General features: G+C 50.0%; 1 protein-coding gene across 7 annotated transcripts in view; it reads right to left on the bottom strand.

Annotated features, from left to right (window-relative positions):
• The window catches only part of LOC139269044 (unconventional myosin-XVIIIb-like), a 452,517-nt gene that overhangs the window by 213,849 nt on the left and 219,388 nt on the right, over nt 1–19,280 (bottom strand). For all 7 annotated transcript variants that reach the window (XM_070888021.1, XM_070888023.1, XM_070888024.1 and 4 more), the window contains 2 exons: nt 17,701–17,932; nt 7,405–7,514 (listed from right to left, as the gene is read on the bottom strand). In XM_070888021.1, coding sequence (XP_070744122.1) covers nt 7,405–7,514; nt 17,701–17,932 — 342 coding nt within the window. The remainder of the gene's footprint in view (nt 1–7,404; nt 7,515–17,700; nt 17,933–19,280) is intronic.

The raw sequence follows: 19,280 nt of genomic DNA, 5'->3' as shown, positions 1-19,280 counted from the left end.
GAGAGCAGCAGTCGGTTTTACACTCCGTCCTATTTCCTTTTCTGTTGAAGTCAATAGAAAAGGATATCGGGCTGTGTAAAACCACCCCTTGACATTCAACACATAACCATCGCCAAATCCCCCACCATCAACATCCTGGGGGTCACCATTGATCAGAAACTTGACTGGACCAGCCACATAAATACTGTGGCCACAAGAGCAGGTCAGAGGCTGGGTATTCTGCAGCGAGTGTCTCGCCTCCTGACTCTCCAAAGCCTTTCCACAATCTATAAGGCACAAGTCAGGAGTGTCCACTTGCCTGGATGAGTGCAGCTTCAACAACACTCAAGAAGCTCGACAACATCCAGGACAAAGCAGCCGCTTGATTCCTTAGAAGATGAGAAGGGGGATTTAATAATGGGAAATGTGGAAATGGCTGAGACCTTAAACAATTATTTTGCTTCGGTCTTCACAGTGGAAGACACAAAAACCATGCCAAAAATTGCTGGTCACAGGAATGTGGGAAGGGAGGACCTAGAGACAATCACTATCACTAGGGGGGCAGTGCTAGACAGGCTAATGGGACTCAAGGTAGACAAGTCCCCTGGTCCTGATGAAATGCATCCCAGGGTATTAAAAGAGATGGTCTACCCGAGGTCCTCTAATTCAGTCCAGTGAGTGAAGGTTTTTACCTGCAATTTATCATTCAGTGCTTCAGCTTCTATTTCAAGGATACCCTCAAAGCCTCACTGATAAAGTGCAACATCCCCACCGACACCTGGGAGTCCCTGGCCCAAGACCGCCCCAAGTGGAGGAAGAGCATCTGGGAAGGTGCTGAGCACCTCGAGTCTCGTCGAAGCGAGCATGCAGAAAACAAACGCAGATAGCGGAAGGAGCGTGCGGCAAACCTGTCCCACCCACCCTTTCCTTCAACGACTGTCTGTCCCACCTGTGACAGAGACTGTAATTCCCATATTGGGCTGTACAGTCACCTGAAAACTCACTTTTAGAGTGGAAGCAAGTCTTCCTCGATTTCGAGGGACTGCCTATGATGACGATGATTTGATTCTAACATCCATCTAAAAAGCCAAGAAGGATGGAGAGTTCCGTAAAGTTTGTACAACGGTTTGATGTTCTTAGTCACTGCTCCTACAATCCAAACCGGTTGACCCTCTCCTGACCTTTCTCTGTCAGTCCAACAGTCCTATCGTGTTACATGGCTGTTGCTCTCCCACTTTCACTGAACATAATAGTTTTTTTTTAAAAAGGGTGTCTAATTAGTAAGGCTCGCTCCTTAATATCCACACTCAAATAAAGTGGTGTTTGATCAGCCTTGCCTGGACAATGGGCAAGAGATGACAATTATAGAAAAGAATAGTAAATATTAAGGGGGTGAAGTTGCCTCTTTTTATAAGCCTATTAGCGCCTCTGGGTGGGCACAAGGGGAAGGGAGGGCGCTAATGGGGCTAATGGGGCTATAAAATTTTCACCCGGGGAAGGGAGGGCGCTACTGACTGCCGGCAAATTGCCCAGGAGATTGCGGAAGCGCTGCCCACGGCCCACGGTTAATGCCCCGGGCCACCACACAACCGGCGATGACGTCATTTATACGCAGTGACCCTTCACCGCCCCGTGTAGCGCATCGGCGTAGCGCTGGACATTTCGCTCCAGTAGCGCCCTGGGACCCGCCCCTAAAGGAAGTGGAGTGCAGGCGATTGCGCTCTGCTTCTTCTCAGGGGCGGTAAGGGCAATCCATGACGGGGGCAGGACTTCCGCGCCAGGCGCTAAGGTCCCGGCCCCGGAAGGTTAAGCGACCCCAATCGGGGTACGGGGCAATTTCACCCCATAAATGTCCTGGCCAACGCACATCCTATAAATCATTTTGAAACAAAGCTGAATGAAAGGAACAGGAATATATATATATATGTGAAACTTCTTCACTTAAAGGGTGACAAGTGTGCCCGGGATAAGTTGCCCTGCAGGGTCGTTGAGATGCAATCTTTAGGGGCATTCAAAGCACATTTGGAGACTGGGCTGAGATCTAGAATACTGAAACGTGATGTCAAGTGAGCATTTTTCACCTTTCTTATATTTTTAGAGCAAATTATATCCCCCTCCCCGCCACACTTCTTTTGCCTTTAAAGAGAGCTTAAGGCAATGAGAAAAGATATAAGAAACAGAAGAATTAGGAGCAGGAGTAGGCCGTTCGGCTCCTCGAGCCTGCTCCGCCATCCAATGAGATCATGGCTGATCTTCTACCCTAACTCCACTTTCTGCACTGTCCTCATATCCCTTGATTCCCTTAATATCCAAAAATCTATTGATCTCTGCCTTGAATATACCCAACGACTGAGCCTCCACAGCTCTCTGGGGGAGAGAAATCCAAAGATTCACCACGCTCTGTGTCATGTATTCAACTATCATTGTAACCCATGTATAAGCTGACCTAAGTTGTACACCTTGAGAACACTGACCACAGGGGGCGCACTTGTGGGAGACACACCTAACCTGGAATTTCCGATATAAAAGGGGAAGCTCCACCCACCGTCTGCCTCTTGAGGTCTTGGTAATAAAGGTAACTGGTCACAGAGTGATCTTTTCTCAAGTATGGGCCTCGTGTGCATTTATACTGTATAGTAAGGACATATTATTGGCGACGAGAAACCGGGATTTAAACCACGCGAGCATGGCCACTAGCAGCACAGAAGAGAGGTATTGTGTTGGTGATGATTGAGACGACTTTATTGCGAGACTACAGCAAAGTTTTGTCACTAAGGAATGGTTGGGACAGGATTCGGCCGACAAACACAGGGCTCATCTCCTGACGGTTTATGGATCCAGAATGTACTCCCTGATGAATGACCTCCTAGCGCCAGAGAAGCCGGCAGACAAGACGTTCGAAGAGCTCAATAAGTTGATCGGGGAACACCTTAAACCGGCGAGCAGCATGCACATGGCAAGACACCGGTTTTACACGCACCGGCGGCGAGAAGGGCAAAGCGTTCCAGACTTCGTGGCAGATCTCAGGCGACTGGTGAGCCTATGTAAGTTCCCAGATGCATGCAGAGCAGAGATGCTGCGAGACTTTTTTTATTGAGGGCATCGGGCACGCTGGGGTTTTCAGGAAACTGATTGAGACCAAAGACTTGACCTTGGAAGCGGCGACTATGATACACCAGACAATTATCTCAGGGGAGGAAAAGACCAGAATGATTTATAGCAAAAATCTTGGCTCAAATGCGGCAAATGACCAGGGAGTCAACATTGTTAATGTGGCACACAGTTCTCTAGGTAGACAAGGGAAATCGGACATGCCCCAGCATGTCAAACCCAAAGCGGGAATTCAACAGAGACAATGGCTAGCTGAACGGCGATTCATGCCATCGCAATGGACAATGCAGCCAATAATGGGGCCATCAACACCTGTTAATGGTGCGCTTAAGGACAGTTACAGAGACAGTCAGAGACGGTAATGGGACCTTTTGTTTCCAACAACGGGGCCTCCAGCTCATGCTGGAAGTGTGGAGGCAAAAACCAGCCAGAGCTCGCAGGCATCAGCAATATACCTGCAGAAACTGCAATGTCAGCGGTCACTTGGCGCGTATGTGCAAAAAAAAAAAAAAAAAGTATGTGCAGGAAGCCTGCAGCCAGGTTGATGTACGAGGAGGACGGGCCCGATGTAAGCCCTACGAGGCCAAATGAATACTGGGGGAAATCGCTGGAAGCTGAAGTTCAGCGAGTTCATGTGGAGTACATAAACAGTTCATATACCAGGACGCCACTAATAATGATGAAAGTGCTCCTCAATGGCATCCCAGTATCAATGGAGCTAGACACAGGGGCCAGCCAGTCCCTGATGAGTATCAAACAGTTTGAAAGGTTGTGGGTGTCCAAGGCCAGGAGCCAAAATTATTGCCGATTGACGCACTGCTACGGACATATACAAATGATATCATTCCGGTGCTAGGCAGCGCCACGGTAGTCGTGACCCACAAAGATTCGGAGAACAGGTTGCCATTCTAGATTGTCCCGGGGGACAGTCCCGCAATACTGGAGAGGAGTTGGCTTGCTGTCATGAACTGGAAATGGGGCGATGTCAATGCAATTTCTTCTGTGGAACGAGTATCATGCTCACAGGTCCTGGACAAATTTGACTCATTATTTCAACCCGGTATCAGCGCTTTCATGGGGGCCAAGGTAGTGATTCACATAAACCCGGATGCCAGGCCAGTACACCACAAGGCCAGAGCGGTGCCGTACGTGATGTGGGAAAAGATAGAATGCGAATTGGACCGCCTGCTGAGGGAAGGCATTATCTCGCCAGTCGAATTCAGTGGCTGGGCGAGCCCGATTGTGCCGGTGCTCAAGGCGGATGGGTCGGTCAGGATATGTGGCGATTACAAGGCCACCATCAATCGGGTGTCACTCCAAGACTAGTACCCGCTACCGAGAGCGGAGGACCTCTTTGCGACGCTATCCGGTGGCAAACTTTTTTCAAAACTGGACCTGACCTCAGCTTACATGACCCAGGAGCTGGCGAGTGAGTTGAAGAAGCTGACCACCATCACGACACACAAGGGGTTGTTTGAGTATAACAGATGTCTGTTCGGGATTCGTTCGGCCGCCGCGATCTTTCAGCGAAATATGGAAAGCCTCAAATCGATTCCAAGGATGGTGGTTTTTCAAGACGACATCCTCATCATGGGTCGCGATACTGAAGAACAACTCCACAACCTGGAGGCGGTGCTACGCAGACTCGACCGGGTAGGGCTGCGACTGAAAAAGACGAAGTGCACCTTCCTAGCTCCAGAGATAGAATTCCTGGGGAGAAGGGTAGCAGCAGACAGGATCAGACCGACTGCGTCCAAAACAGAAGTGATCCAGAGAGCACCCAGACCCCGTAACATGAAGGAGCTGCGTTCGTTCCTGGGGCTCCTGAACTATTTTGGCAACTTTCTTCCCAAATTGAGCACGCTACATGTGCTCCTACGCAAAGGTCGCGATTGGGTCTGGGGGGACAGCCAGGAAAGGGATTTGATAGAGCACGCAATTTTTTACGCTCCAACAAACTGTTAACGTTATATGACCCGTGTAAGAAATTAGTTTTAACGTGTGATGCGTCGTCCTATGGGGTCAGGTGTGTGTTGCAGCATGTGAATGCCAAAGGTCAGTTACAGCCAGTAGCTTATGCCTCCAGAAGTCTGTTGCAGACAGAAAGGGGCTATGGGATGGTAGAAAAGGGAGATCTAGCATGTGTATATGCAGTAAAAAAAATGCACCAGTACCTGTTTGGCTGGAAATTTGAGCTGGAGACAGATCACAAACCCCTAACATCCCTTTTGGCTGACAACAAGGCCATAAATGCGAATGCACCGACCCGCATACAGAGGTGGGCACTTACGATAGCCACCTATGACTACACAATTCGGCATAGACCGGGCACTGAAAACTGTGCCAATGCACTCAGCAGGCTACCACTAGCCACCACCAAGGGGGCAGCTGAGCATGATGCTGAGATGGTCATGGCTGTTGAACCTTTCGAAAGTGAAGGCTCACCTGTGACAGCCCGTCAGATTAAAGTCTGGACAAATAAAGACCCGCTACGATCTTTAGTTAAGAAATGTGTCCTGATTGGGGACTGGGCAGCCACGTACGGGGCATGCCCTGAGGAGTTTAAATCGTTTCATAGGTGCAAGGATGAACTCTCGATTCAGGCCGATTGACCACTGTGGGGAAACCGAGTTGTCATGCCCCAGAAGGGCAGAGAGGTATTTATCAGAAAACTTCAACAATGAGCACCCGGGCATTGTCATGATGAAGGCAATTGCCAGGTCACACGTTTGGTGGGCCAGGGATAGATGCAGACCTGGAACTTTGTGTTCGCAGGTGCAACACGTGTGCCCAGCTGGGCAACGCACCCAGGAAAGCCCCCCTTAGCCCCTGGTCCTGGCCCACCAAGCCTTGGTCACGCTTCCACGTGGACTACGCAGGTCCTTTCATGGGAAAAATGTTTTTGGTTGTAGTAGACGCCTACTCCAAATGGATTGAGTGTGCCATTTTAAATTCAAGCACATCCTCTGCCACGGTAGAAAGTCTACGGGCAATGTTTGCCGCCCATGGTCTACCGGATGTCTTGGTCAGCGACAATGGCCTTCGCTTCACAAGCACTGAATTCCAGGACTTCATGGCAGGTAATGGAATCAACCAGGTCAGAACGGCACCGTTCAAGCCGGCCTCAAACGGCCAGGCAGAACGAGCAGTGCAGATAATCAATAAGGGGATGCTCAGAATCCAAGGGGGTTCCCTACAAAGCCGCTTATCACGCCTCCTGTTGGCCAATAGATCCCGACCATACTCACTCACAGGGGTTCCACCCACAGAGCTGCTAATGAAAAGGACGCTCAAAACCAGGTTATCCCTTATACACCCTACTATGAAAGAAATTGTTGAGAGCAGGCGTCAGTCACAATGTGACTACCATGACAGGAATGCGAGGGCGCGATGTACTGATGTCAATGACCCTGTTTTTGTCCTTAATTACGCTGCAGGCTTGCAGGCACTGTGATTGCTAAAGAGGCGAATAGGATTTTGGTAGTTAAACTTACCAATGGACAAATCTGCCGCAAACACATGGATCAAACTAAAAGGAAGTTCAACAACCCCATAGAAGAAGCAGAGGAAGAACACGACGTAGAGTTTACTCCACCACAGGTGACCGAACACCGGAACCATGTGGAGGAGAGCCCAGTCACTGTGGGCAGTCCGGACAGGCCTGAGGCACCGCAAACAGCAGACACTCAAGGCCAGCGCCCAAGTCTACAAGGGAGCGTAAACCACCAGGGAAACTTAACCTGTGATCCCAATAAGACTTTGGGGGGGAAGGTGATGTCATGTATTCAACTGTCATTGTAACCCATGTATAAGCTGACCTAAGTTGTATACCTTGGAAACACTGACCACAGGGGGTGAACTTGTGGGAGACACTCCTAAGCTGGACTTTCAGGTGTAAAAGGGGAAGCTCCACCCACCGTCTGCCTCTTGAGGTCTTGGTAATAAAGGTAACTGGTCACAGAGTGATCTTTTCTCAAGTATGGGCCTCGTGTGCATTTATACTGTATAGTAAGGACATATTACTCTGAGTGAAGAGATTTCTCCTCATCTCAGTCCTAAATGGCCAACCTCTCATTCTGAGACTGTAACCCTTGGTTCTAGACACCCCAGCCAGAGGAAACAACCTTCCAGCATCTACCCTGTCAAGCTCTGTAAGAATTGTACATGAGATCACCTCTCATTCTTCTAAACTCGAGAGAATATAGGCCTAGTCTGCTCAATCTCTCCTCATAGGACAATCCCCCCATATGAAATGTATTTGGGCCAACCTTGTGATTTCTTCATCGAGTGACACCGATTTTGTTTCTTACATACCTTCTTCTCATCTGTTACCAGAAATGCCGCTCCGTATTTCTTCAGGATAGTTGGTGCCAGTGTCTGGAAATGGCGTCGGAATTCACCAAGCACCATGTGATCTGGAAATCCTGCAAAGCAAACAAACAAGGGGAGTCAATGTCAAGCCGGGGCTTTCCTCTTCACCGTTTGAAACATACCCGAGACAGAGGGATCCCCCCCCCCCACCCCAGAGTCAGTGGGTAAATGCAACCCCGGATCTGGAGTTCGAATGCTCTCCCTAAACCTCTCCGCCTTGCTACCTCTCTCTTCTCCTTTAAAGAAAGAACTTTCATTTATATAGTACCTTTCACGACCTCTGGACGTCCCAAAGCACTTCACAGCCAATTAAGACGCTCTTTAAAACCAACCTCTTTGACCAGTATTTTTGGTCGCCTGCCCTAATATTTCCTTCTGTGTCTCGGTGTCAATTTGTTTCTGATTATGCTCCTGTGAAGCACCTTGGGACATTTTGCCACGTTAAAAGGTGCTATTGAAATGCAAGTTATAGCTGTTGCTTTTGTTGAGAGCCATAATCACAACCTCCAGTAAAGTACTTTAGCCTGGTGATTATGTTACTGGAATAGAAATCCAGAGGTCATGAATTCAAATCCTCTTAGGGCTGGATTTTTGGCCCATTGTTGTCTCTGTTAGTGCCCCAGATGGGCGGCAGTGGTGGCAGGAAGCACTTCCGGGCGGACAGCCAGCTTCCAGCGCCCCGCTGGGGTATTTGGGGTCGGTTTCAGCGGGGTGCGGAGCATTACCGCCCGGGAGAGGCGAGCCGGTGTGCAACGCCCCTGGTTGCGACGCCGTTCAATATTTGGCTGCCGCCAGACCCGTAGCACTCTGTAACGCCCCCTGCTGGGACCGCCTGTGAAAGCGGGCGGTCCGACTTGTAGCGGCTGCAGTGAGGTAATTAATGCCCACCTCAGGTAAGTGTGATTGTTTTATTTTGCTATTTATGTTGTGGTGGTTTGAGTTATTTATTGGGAATATTTTTGGTGTTCTTTTTTTACTCCCCGGGCCTCTCTTAGGGCGCTCCGAGGCCGGCTGTTCAGCTCGGGATTTTCGCTTGCTCAGCTGGCCTAGTGCCCGAAGAGAGGTGTGTAACGCCTCCCTTAACGCTCCCCCCCCCCACATTCAGGGCCCAGCTGCCCAATTTTGCTGACTGAGACGCAAACTGTTCCCGGGCCCAAACTTTACCGCCCCGCCGCCATTACCGCCCCGAAATGAGCAACACCGAAAATCCAGCCCACTAAACTCAGCAAACATAGACATTTGAGGGCTAGCACCATAAAATGACCGTGAAAGCTGCCACAATGTCAGAAAATCCTAACTGGCTCAGTGACCTCCTTCAAAGAAAGAAACCTGCCACCCTACCCCCAGACCGGCCCACATGTGACTCCAGTCCCACGATATGTGGGTGACCTGAAATGCCCTCTACCACCTTCTCAGGCAATAAAGGGTGACCTTACCAGCGTCATCCGCAGCCCGCGGACAAATAAGTGAAAAATAACCCGAGAGCCATGTTCAGAAACACTCCAAAAAGCTTCACCTTTGACTGTGGAACAAGTCTGGATTTCAATTCTCTGCTGTAGCGAATTACCTTGACCCTTGTGCTCAGGGGTCAAAATTCGGTTCCTAACACCATTCATTACCGCTGAAGGTGGGCGGCTAACGGGCGGCTAAGTGCTTACCGGGTTCCTGGCCTCACGCTAAATTTAGCTCGGCGGCGGAGGGGGCGGCGCCAAGACATACTGCTGCGCGCTCGGCCGCCACCCATGTGATGACATCATCGAGCGTGCAACACCCCCTTGCCACCGGGGAATTAGGTGAGTATGGTGGCCTTACCAGCAGGCGTCCATACAGCCTGGGAAAGGTAGTGGGACATCGGGGGGTTCCCGGAGCGGTCGTGTCCAGGGATCAAGGTAAGTGGTTATTGTAGTGTATGAATAAAAGGGCCTGACCAGATATTGTGAGCTCAAAGTAAAGTGTGACCATAGTGTTTTATTGCAGGTCTCCAGAGTGCCTCTCCAGCCTGTGAGGCCTCCTTAAGTGCAGGTGCTCCCAAGGGATTGTGGGATCCCTTGGGACTCCAGTGGACGAGCCCTCTGGTGGTTAACCAAGGTATTTACAGGTTTACATATATAACAACACTCCCCTCCCTCCCCCCCAAAGTCAATAGTGTAACTATTTCCCTGGTTGATTGTCTTGGTGCAAATGCTGGTTTTGGTGAGTCGTTTGTTGGGCCCTCGCTGGGCTCTGTGCAGCTGGCCTTGCTGGGCTGCCTGGTGTGGTGAGTCCTGCTGGGCTGCTACGGGTGATGGATTCTGCTTCGTGGTCGACCACTGGGTCGGTTGCCACTGGTGTGTTTGTTGGGGGGTCAAAAAAGGTAAGGTCTCATGTGGGTTTCTCTGGATAGTCCGTGAATCTGAGTTTGGTTTGGTCCAAGTGTTTCCTGTAGATGAGTCCATTTGAAAGTTTGACCCGAAACACCCGACTCCCCTCTTTGGCCACGACAGTGCCGGGAAGCCGCTTGGGACCTTGTCCATAGTTCAACACAAATACAGGATCATTAATCTCAATTTCGCGTGGCACATTTGCGCTATCATGCTATGTACTTTGTTGAAGCCGCCTGCTCTCTACCTGTTCGTGTAGATCAGGAGGGACTAATGGGAGCCTTGTCTTAAGTGCCCTTTTCATGAGCAGTTCAGCAGGGGGAACCCCAGTGAGTGAGTGGGGTCTCGTGCGGTAACTAAGCAGGACTCAGATTAGACGAGTCTGCAGTGAGCCTTCAGTTACCCTCTTCAAGCCCTGCTTGATTGTTTGCACTGCTCTCTCTGCCTGACCGTTGGATGCTGGTTTGAACGGGGCAGATGTGACATATTTGATCCCATTACGGGTCACGAAATCCTTGAAGTCGGCACTGGTGAAACACGGCCCGTTGTCACTCACAAGGACATCAGGCAGGCCGTGTGTGGCAAACATGGCCCGCAGGCTTTCAGTAGTGGCAGCGGACGTGCTTGCCAACATTATCTCACATTCAATCCATTTGGAGTACGCATCTACAACCACTATGAACATTTTTCCCAAGAACGGGCCTGCATAGTCGACATGGACCCTAGACCACAGTTTGGAGGGCCAGGACCATAAACTTAGTGGCGCCTCCCTGGGTGCATTGTTTAACTGTGAACATGTGTTACATTTGTGCACGCAGGACTCTAAGTCCGCATCGATACCGGGCCACCACACGTGGGATCTGGCTATCGCTTTCATCATTACAATGCCTGGGTGGGTGCTGTGGAGATCGCTAATGAAAGTGTCCCTGCCCTTTTGTGGTACCACTACCCGATTACCCCACAGAAGGCAGTCTGCCTGTATAGACATTTCATCTCTGCGCCACTGATACGGCTTTATTTCTTCCTGCATTTCTAATGGGACACTGGACCAGCTCCCGTGAAGCACACAGTTTTTTACTAAGGACAGTAAGGGGCCCTGGCTCGTCCAGGTTCTAATATGTCGGGCGATAACAGGTGATTGCTCAATTTCGAATGCTTCCATTACCATAACTAAATCTGCGGGCCACCCCCGTGGTGGGCAATGGCAGCCTACTGAGAGCATCGGCGCAGTTTTCTGTGCCTGGCCTGTGGCGGATGGCGTAGTTGTATGCGGACAACGTGAGCGCCCATCTCTGGATGCGGGCCGATGCATTTGTATTTATCCCCTTATTTTCAGAAAAGAGGGATATCAATGGCTTATGGTCAGTTTCCAATTTAAATTTGAGCCTAAACAGATATTGATGCATCTTCTTTACCCCATAAACACACGCTAACGCTTCTTTTTCAATCATGCTGTAGGCCCTCTCAGCCTTAGACAGACTTCTGGATGTATAAGCAACCGGGTGCAATTTCCCAGATTCATTAGCTTGTTGCAATACACACCCGACACCATACAACGACGCACCACATGCTAGTACCAAACACTTACATGGATCATACAACGCAAACAATTTGTTTGAGCATAACAGTTTTCTAGCTTTTACAAAGGCATTTTCTTGGCTTTTGTTCCATCCCCATTCGTCTCCTTTACACAGTAAAGCGTGCACTGGTTCTAACAGTGTGCTGAGACCCAGTAAGAAGTTACCAAAGTAGTTCAGGAACCCTAGAAACGACCGCAGCTCCATCATGTTCTGTGGTCTCGGTGCATTCGCGATTGCCTCTGTCTTCGAATCGGTGGGCCTGATGCCGTCCGCCGCGATTCTTCTCCCCAAGAATTCCACTTCAGGTGCCAGGAAATCACACATTGAGCGTTTTAACCTGAGCCCCATGCGATTAAGCCGACTAAGGACCTCCTCCAGATTCTGCAGATGCTCGACTCTGTCCCGACCTGTAACCAAGATGTCGTTCTGGAAGACCACGGTGCGCGGGACTGACTTCAGCAAGCTTTCCATGTTTCTCTGGAATATCTCCATGGCTGATCAAATCCCAAACGGGCATTTGTTGTAAATGAAGAGACCTTTGTGCATGTTACTGCAGGTGAGGCCCTTCAATGATTCCTCCAGCTTCTGCGTCATGTAGGCCAAGGTCAAGTCCAGCTTCGTGAACATCTTTCCTCCCGCCAGCGTCGCAAAAAGTTCGTCTGCCTTTGGTAGTGGGTATTGGTCCTGTAGGGAGAAACAATTGATAGTTACTTTGTAATCACCACAGATTCTGACGGTGCCGTCTCCCTTGAAACAATCGGACTGGCCCAATTGGACTGGCCCACTCGTTGAATTCGATCGGCGCAATGATGCCCTCTTGTTGCAGCCGGTCCAGCTCGATCTCCACCCTCTCTCTCATCATGTATGGTACTGCTTTCACTTTGTGATGGATGGGTCGCGCCCCCGGATTAGGTGGATCTGCACTTTTGCTCCTTGGAACTTCCCGATGCCTGGTTCGAACAGCGAGGGGAACTTGTTTAGGACCTGGGCACACGAAGTGTCATCGACGGACGAGAGCACTTGGACATCGCCCCAGTTCCAGCATATTTTCCCCAGCCAGCTCCTGCTGAGCAGCGTGGGATCATCGCCCGGTACCACCCAGAGTGGTAACTTGTGCATTGCTCTATCGTAGGAGACCTTTACAGTAGCACTCCCGATTACGGGAATCAGTTCCTTAGTGTAAGTTCTCAGTTTAGTGCGAATGGGAGTCAGGACTGGCCTTGAGGCCTTGCTGCACCACAATTTATCGAAAGTCTTTTTGCTCATAATGGACTGGCTCGTGCTCGTGTCCAGCTCCATTGACACCAGGAGTCCATTTAATTCAAGCTTCAGCATTATCGAGGGACACTTTGTGGTAAATGTGTGCACCCCATATACCTCTGCCTCCTTGGTCTGAGGCTCTGGTTCGTCATCATCCGCGTGGATCTGTCCTCCTCTGCAACATGGTGATTTGCAGGATTAGCAGGATTTGCAGCTCAGCTGCACATACTTTGGAAATGTCCCATTGTTCCACAGCCCTTGCAAACATGTCCTTTGAAGCGGCATGAATGGAAAAGATGATCACCCCCGCAGCGGCAACAAGGTGTTAATGGCCTAGTATTCATCACCCTTGATGGTGGACTCTGAGACATCTGTGGACGTGCAGCTGCAGGAATGTGAGGCCTGCCCTGTACGTTATGATTCGAAAACAACATTACTCTGTTCACAGTACTTGTAGCAGCACTCGTGTGCTGAGAGATTTGCTTGGTATTGTCATTGGTGGCAATGAACGCCTGGGCTATCGCTATGGCTTTACTCAAGGTTGGGATCTATACAGTCAAAAGTTTGCAAAGTATTACTTCATGGCCAATGCCAAATAAAAAGAAGTCCCTGAGCATGTGCTCCAAATGTCCTTCAAATTCATAATGTCCTGCAAGGCATCTTAGCTCGGTGACGTAGCTCGCCACTTCCTGGCCTTCAGACCTCTTGCACGTATAGAACCCGTACCTCACCATCAGAACGCTTTCCTTTGGGTTCGGATGCTCCCGGACCAGTGTGCACAAATCACCATACGATTTTTTCTGTGGGTTTCACTGGAGCAAGCAGATTTTTCATGAGGCCATACGTTGGTGCCCCGCAAACAGTGAGGAGAATCGCCCTTCATTTGGCAGCATTCGCTTCTCCCTCCAGCTTGTTGGCCACGAAGTATTGGTCGAGTCGCTCCACGAAGGTTTCCCAATCATCTCCCTCCGAAAATTTCTCCAGGATGCCCACTGTTCTCTGCATCGTTCTGGTGGGGTTCGTCATCTGTATCTCGTCGCCGGTTGTAGTGTATGAATAAAGGGCCTGACCAGATACTGTGAGCTCAAAAGTAAAGTGTGACCGTAGACTTTTATTGTAGGTCTCCAGAGTGCCTCTCCGGCCTGTGAGGCCTCCTTAAGTACAGGTGCTCCCAAGGGATTGTGGTTAAACGAGGTATTTGCAGGTTTTGCATATACAAGAGTTATGTTGATTTCTTTTAGCATTTATGTATTAATGGGACCAATGGGGAGATGTGGCTGAGGGTGAGGGAAATGTTCTTTTTCATGTTTTTCATCTGGCATGCCAGTGGGGAAATCCGGTCGGCCTCCTGAGATGCCTCTCTGTGGATGCCCGAGGATGAGTGTGCAATGCCACTTTTAGCGCTGCTCTCTCGTCTTTGGGCGGCAAAACTGAGAGTTTGCCGTTTGAGGCGGCACCTAGCGCCTGCCGTTAAAAGCAGCACTCAGCCGGTGTCACCGCCTCAAAAACAGCTGGACCGGGTTTCCGACCCTTAATGTTGCTGATCAGCAAAGAGTAGGCAAGGACAGTGGCACTAAATCCCTGCTCCAGCCACGTCCCACTGGAAAGTGGAGATCAAAAGACCCACGGTTTGCCAAGGGTCGGCCCTCAGATCCTATAATGACTAAGACTGCCTTAAACAGTGGAAATGTCGCCCTCAGTATGAACTTAATGAGGTCGTGGCCGGCAGTGAGACGTAATGAACGCCTTCTGGGAGGAGGCTGATTATAAGTGAGCCTGGCAGCATTCAGGTTTAATCACCACTTGGCCGAGAGGGAGAGTGGGTGTCAGTGTTGTGTTTGTTAAAATTCAAGCATTTACAGTTAAAAAAATATCTGGAAACATTTTCTGGTTCAATTTTGAGGTATGTTGCTGGGGAAGACAGAAGGAATGACATTCTGCAGCTAACTGTACCGTACCTGGCCTGGGAGTACGCGTTGGTAAACTACAGGTGATTCAAAACTCAGCTGCCCCATGTCCTAACTCGCATCAAGTCCCGCTCACCCATCACCCCCTGTGCTCGCTGACCTACATTGGCTTCCGGTTAAGCAACACCTCAATTTCAAAATTCTCATCCTTATTTTCAAATCCCTCCATGGCCTCGCCCCTCTCTATCTCTATTATCTCCCCCCCCCCCGCCCCGAGATGCCTGCGCTCCTCTAATTCTGCCCTCTTAAGCGTCCCTGATTATAATCGCTCCACCATCGGTGGCCGTGTCTTCTGTTGCCTCGGCCCCAAGCTCTGGAACTCCCTCCCTAAACCTCTCTGCCTCGCTATCTCTATTTCTTCCTTCGAGACGCTCCTTAAAACCTACCTCTTTGACCAAGCGTTTAATCACCTGCGCTAATTTCTACTTATGCGGCTCGGTGTCAAATTTTTATCTCATAATACTCCTGTGAAGCGCCTCGGGACGTTTCACTATGCTAAAGGCGCTATATAAATACAAGTTGTTGTTGTTGCGATCGCTGACATCCAAAATGGAAGGTGTTCCAGCACTAGCATTAACATCCCTCACCTTGACGGGCACAAACTTCATGAAAAAGGTAATTAAAAATCAAATCCTGTGAGCCGAGATGATAACCTACTTCTGGCTGTTTGCCTCAGTTGCGGAGATTATTTATCATGCTTCACTGGTGACAGCGACACTTCCTATCAATTAAAGAAAAATACAGCACCTCACAGCAGCGGTGTAATCTCAAGATACCCCGATCAAGCCGAGACTTTGGCAAGAACCTTCTAAGAATGTAGTACTGCTTTTCAGACTCAGTTACATAACCAATTGGGCAACAATGTATTAAAAATAAAACAACGAAAATAAGATTAAACTTTAGCAAACTTATAAAAAAAAATTCAGCTCGCCAGTGATGCAGCTGCGAGATTTACTCCATAGTTTGGAAGTGAGGCAGACGACCAGGAAGACTCCAAGCCCCATCCCTGATGTTTATTAATGTTAGTAGAATGCTGCCCCTGAGTCACCCATCACCCCTGTGCTTGCTGATCTACATTGGCTCCCTATTTTGACATTCTTACCCTTGTTTTCAAATCCCTCTATGGCACTCGCTCCTTCCTATCTCTGTAATCTCCATCAGCTCCACAACCCATAGATCTCTGCGCTCCTCCAATTCTGACCTCTTGAGCACCCCTGATTATAATCACTCCACCATTGGCGGCCGTGCTTTCAGCTGCCTGGGCCCTAAGGTCTGGAATTCCCTCCCTAAACCTCTCCACCTCTCTTTCCTCCTTGAAGATGCTCCTTGAAACCTACCTCTTTGACCAAGCTTTTGGCCACCTGCCCCAATATCTCCTTATGTGGGTCAGTGTCCAATTTGTCTGATAACGCTCCTGTGAAGCACCTTGGGACATTTTAGTATGCTAAAGGCACTATATAAATGCAAGTTGTTATTGTTGAGTTAGCGGGGTGGGAGAAAACGGTTTAGCTAGGGTTTACCAGCTTCTGATCACCATCCACTGACCCCAGCTGGAAAAGGCAGGTGAGGAGGTGAATTGGGCTCGGTTGTGATACCTCTCACGGTTGCATAGCCCACATGAAGAATGGAAAACGCCACAGTTTAACTCAACATCTCCAGGAGATGGGGAAGGAATAGAAAATTGGAAGGTAAATTAAGCGCAGAACATCGAGTGTTCTGCTCACTCTACAAGCTTACACCTGCCTGCTGTGGGAGTGTTCCTATAGCATGCTTGGCATCTAGCCCTGAATGCATGGTAAAATTATGAAATGAAGGTGTGGGTAATTGTGGGAAGGGCCAACAGACTGTATCAGTGAAGAGCACTGTGTCCTCACAGCACATATAACAAGTCTTGTATAGTTGGCGATAGTAATATTGACAGATGTTCCCTACAGAAAAATCCCTTTCCATGTGCTATGGCACAGCTGTGTCATTCATTGGGCAGTTCACTGCACAATGCTACGAGAAAGCATGGAGCAAAAGGCCATTGGCTTCTGAAACCCACTCCTCTACAAACCATGCCAGATCCAGCGTCCCTACCTCAGCCACTCGACCCCTGGAGGAAACACTTTGAACAACATTCCCAATCCTGCTGATCTCCACTGCAGGGCTCCCGCAGAGAGCTCCAGGTCAGAGCTCCCACAGAGTTCCAGGTCAGAGCTCCCACAGAGCTCCAGGTCAGAGCTCCCATAGTGGCCTCCAGGTCAGAGCTCGTGCAGAGAGTTCCAGGTCAGAGCTCCCACCGTGAGCTCCAGGTCAGAGCTCCAGGTCAGAACTCCCACAGTGAGCTCCAGGTCAGAGCTCCCACACAGAGCTCCAGGTCAGAGCTCCCACAGTGAGCTCCAGGTCAGAACTCCCACAGAGCTCCAGGTCAGAGCTCCCACAGTGAGCTCCAGGTCAGAGCTCCCACACAGAGCTCCAGGTCAGAGCTCCCACAGTGAGCTCCAGTGCAGAAGACTGACTGACAGATGAAGTCGATTCGCAGAGACTTTATTTTTCCTTTTTGTCATGCAGCAGATCTTTCTTTCATCTCTTGTGTCAACAAAGTACAGACTCTCATCTGTCAGACACAAGCCCACCGACTGTTCGTATGGTGAGCTTCTCAAGGGCTCCCACAGCCAGCTCCACCATGGCTCCCACGACCAGCTCCACCGCAGGGCTCCCACGACCAGCTCCACCGCAGGGCTCCCACGGTGACCTTCACCGCAGGACTCCCTCAGACAGCTCTGCCACAGGCTCCCACAGCCAGCTCCACTACAGGGCTCCCACGGCCAGCCCCACCACAGGGCTCCCACGGCCAGCTCCACCACAGAGCTCCCATGGCCAGCTCCACCACAGAGCTCCCACGGCCAGCTCCACCACAGGACTCCCACGGCCAGCTCCACCACAGGGCTCCCACAGCCAGCTCCACCACAGGGCTCCCACGGCCAGCTCCATCACACGGCTCCCAGCTCAAATAGAAATGTGGATGAAACAATAATCAGATCCCAGTATAGTCATATTCACAGTATAGTCCTGGAACAGTTAGTGTACCTAGCCTGTAGAGACGAAGTGCATCCAGTAGCTGTGATCCCTGTAGCTGAGTCCTCAGTGTAGGTGTATCAATCGCGGCCAGCGACTGTCCTCTGCAGTCCAGTGCCTCTGCTCCATCTCCAGTCCTTTGACTCGCTGGTATTCGCCCTTCTTCATCAGTCACCTCTGGTCTTGCTACAAAGCAGTGGACAAAATGCGCTTCAGAACGCTTCATGAGGTTTGCGAGAACATCCTAGGATTTCACAAAAAAAAAGAGATTAAAAAATCTATTTAAACCTAATTGATAAGAAATCATTTGCGCATCACAGTATTGGCACATCACGACATCAGAAACACTCAGGGCCAACTCGAGAGAGAATAAAGGAGCTAGCACTCACGTCATCGATTACCAAAGGTTTTGACTCCGTGTCTAAAATATTCCAGTGTTCAACTTCAATCACACACAACACCATCTCTTCAATTCCCCTACCTCCAGCTGGAATTGCCCAAGTAGTTCCCTTCTAAAAGTCAACATCTGGTGATACACATCATTCCCTTCTAATCAGTTAACAAATTTTCATTGACATGTTGAAAAATGTTTACATTCTGAAACGTGACTCCAACCCACCCACTTTTTTAAAAATTCATTCACGGGATGTGGGCATCGCTGGTAAGGCCGGCATTTATTGCCCATCCCGAATTGTCCTCGGGTGAGCCGTCTTCCTGTTGAACTCTAAGTGGCTTGCTAGGCCATTTGAGAGAGCCAGTTAAAAGCTGTGGGCCTGGAGTCACATATAGGCCGGACCATGTAAGGACAGCGGATTTCCTTCCCTAAAAGACATCAGTGAACCAGATGGGTTTTTATGGCAATCAGACAGTTACATGGACACCATTACTGGCACTAGCTTTTTATACCAGATTTATGTAAGTATTTGAAATTCCTCAGCTGCCGTGGTGGGATGTGAACTCACATCTCCGGATCATTAGTCCAGGCCTCTGGATGGCTGGTCCAGTAATACAACCACGATGTTAACCCCACTTCTAGTTGTAACGGAGATAGATCGGAGGGCGGGTGACCAATTCGCTCTCACGAGGCGGGTCGGTCAGTAAAAGCTCTTAAAGAGGCTGAATGCCTCCATTTTAACAGGATTTTTATTTTTAACCTGTGGCGGCTGTGTTTCCCGGGGCTCGGGAATCCCTGCAGTTAAGAGGAGGCGAGAAGGCCTGACTCACGAGGTAAATGCATTTACAGCACGGTTTGTGAGCCAGGAGAATTAGCAATGTTTCCTCCAGGCCCAGCAAGCTCATCTCTTTACATACCCTGCAATCGCACCCCACCATGTCTGACTCACCCCAACCCTGAAATATCCGGCTCCCCAATCCCTCCCCCCCATGAGCTCTATTCCGCCGCCCCCTACCCCTCCACCCCCCCCCGCGTGATATCCGACTCCCCCCCACTACACTCACCGTGATCTCCCGTGCCCCCCACGATCCCCGACTCCCCACCCCGACCCCATGAACTCCATCCGCCACCCCCCCCCCCCCGCCCCCTGCCCCGCGATCTCCGGCTCCCCTACCCACCATGATCTCCAACGTATCTG

This window comes from Pristiophorus japonicus, chromosome 8 (genome assembly GCF_044704955.1).
Source record: "Pristiophorus japonicus isolate sPriJap1 chromosome 8, sPriJap1.hap1, whole genome shotgun sequence".
Classification (NCBI taxonomy): Eukaryota; Metazoa; Chordata; class Chondrichthyes; family Pristiophoridae; genus Pristiophorus; species Pristiophorus japonicus.
Note: the sequence above shows the minus strand (reverse complement) of the source record. Positions and strands in the feature narration are given on the sequence as shown.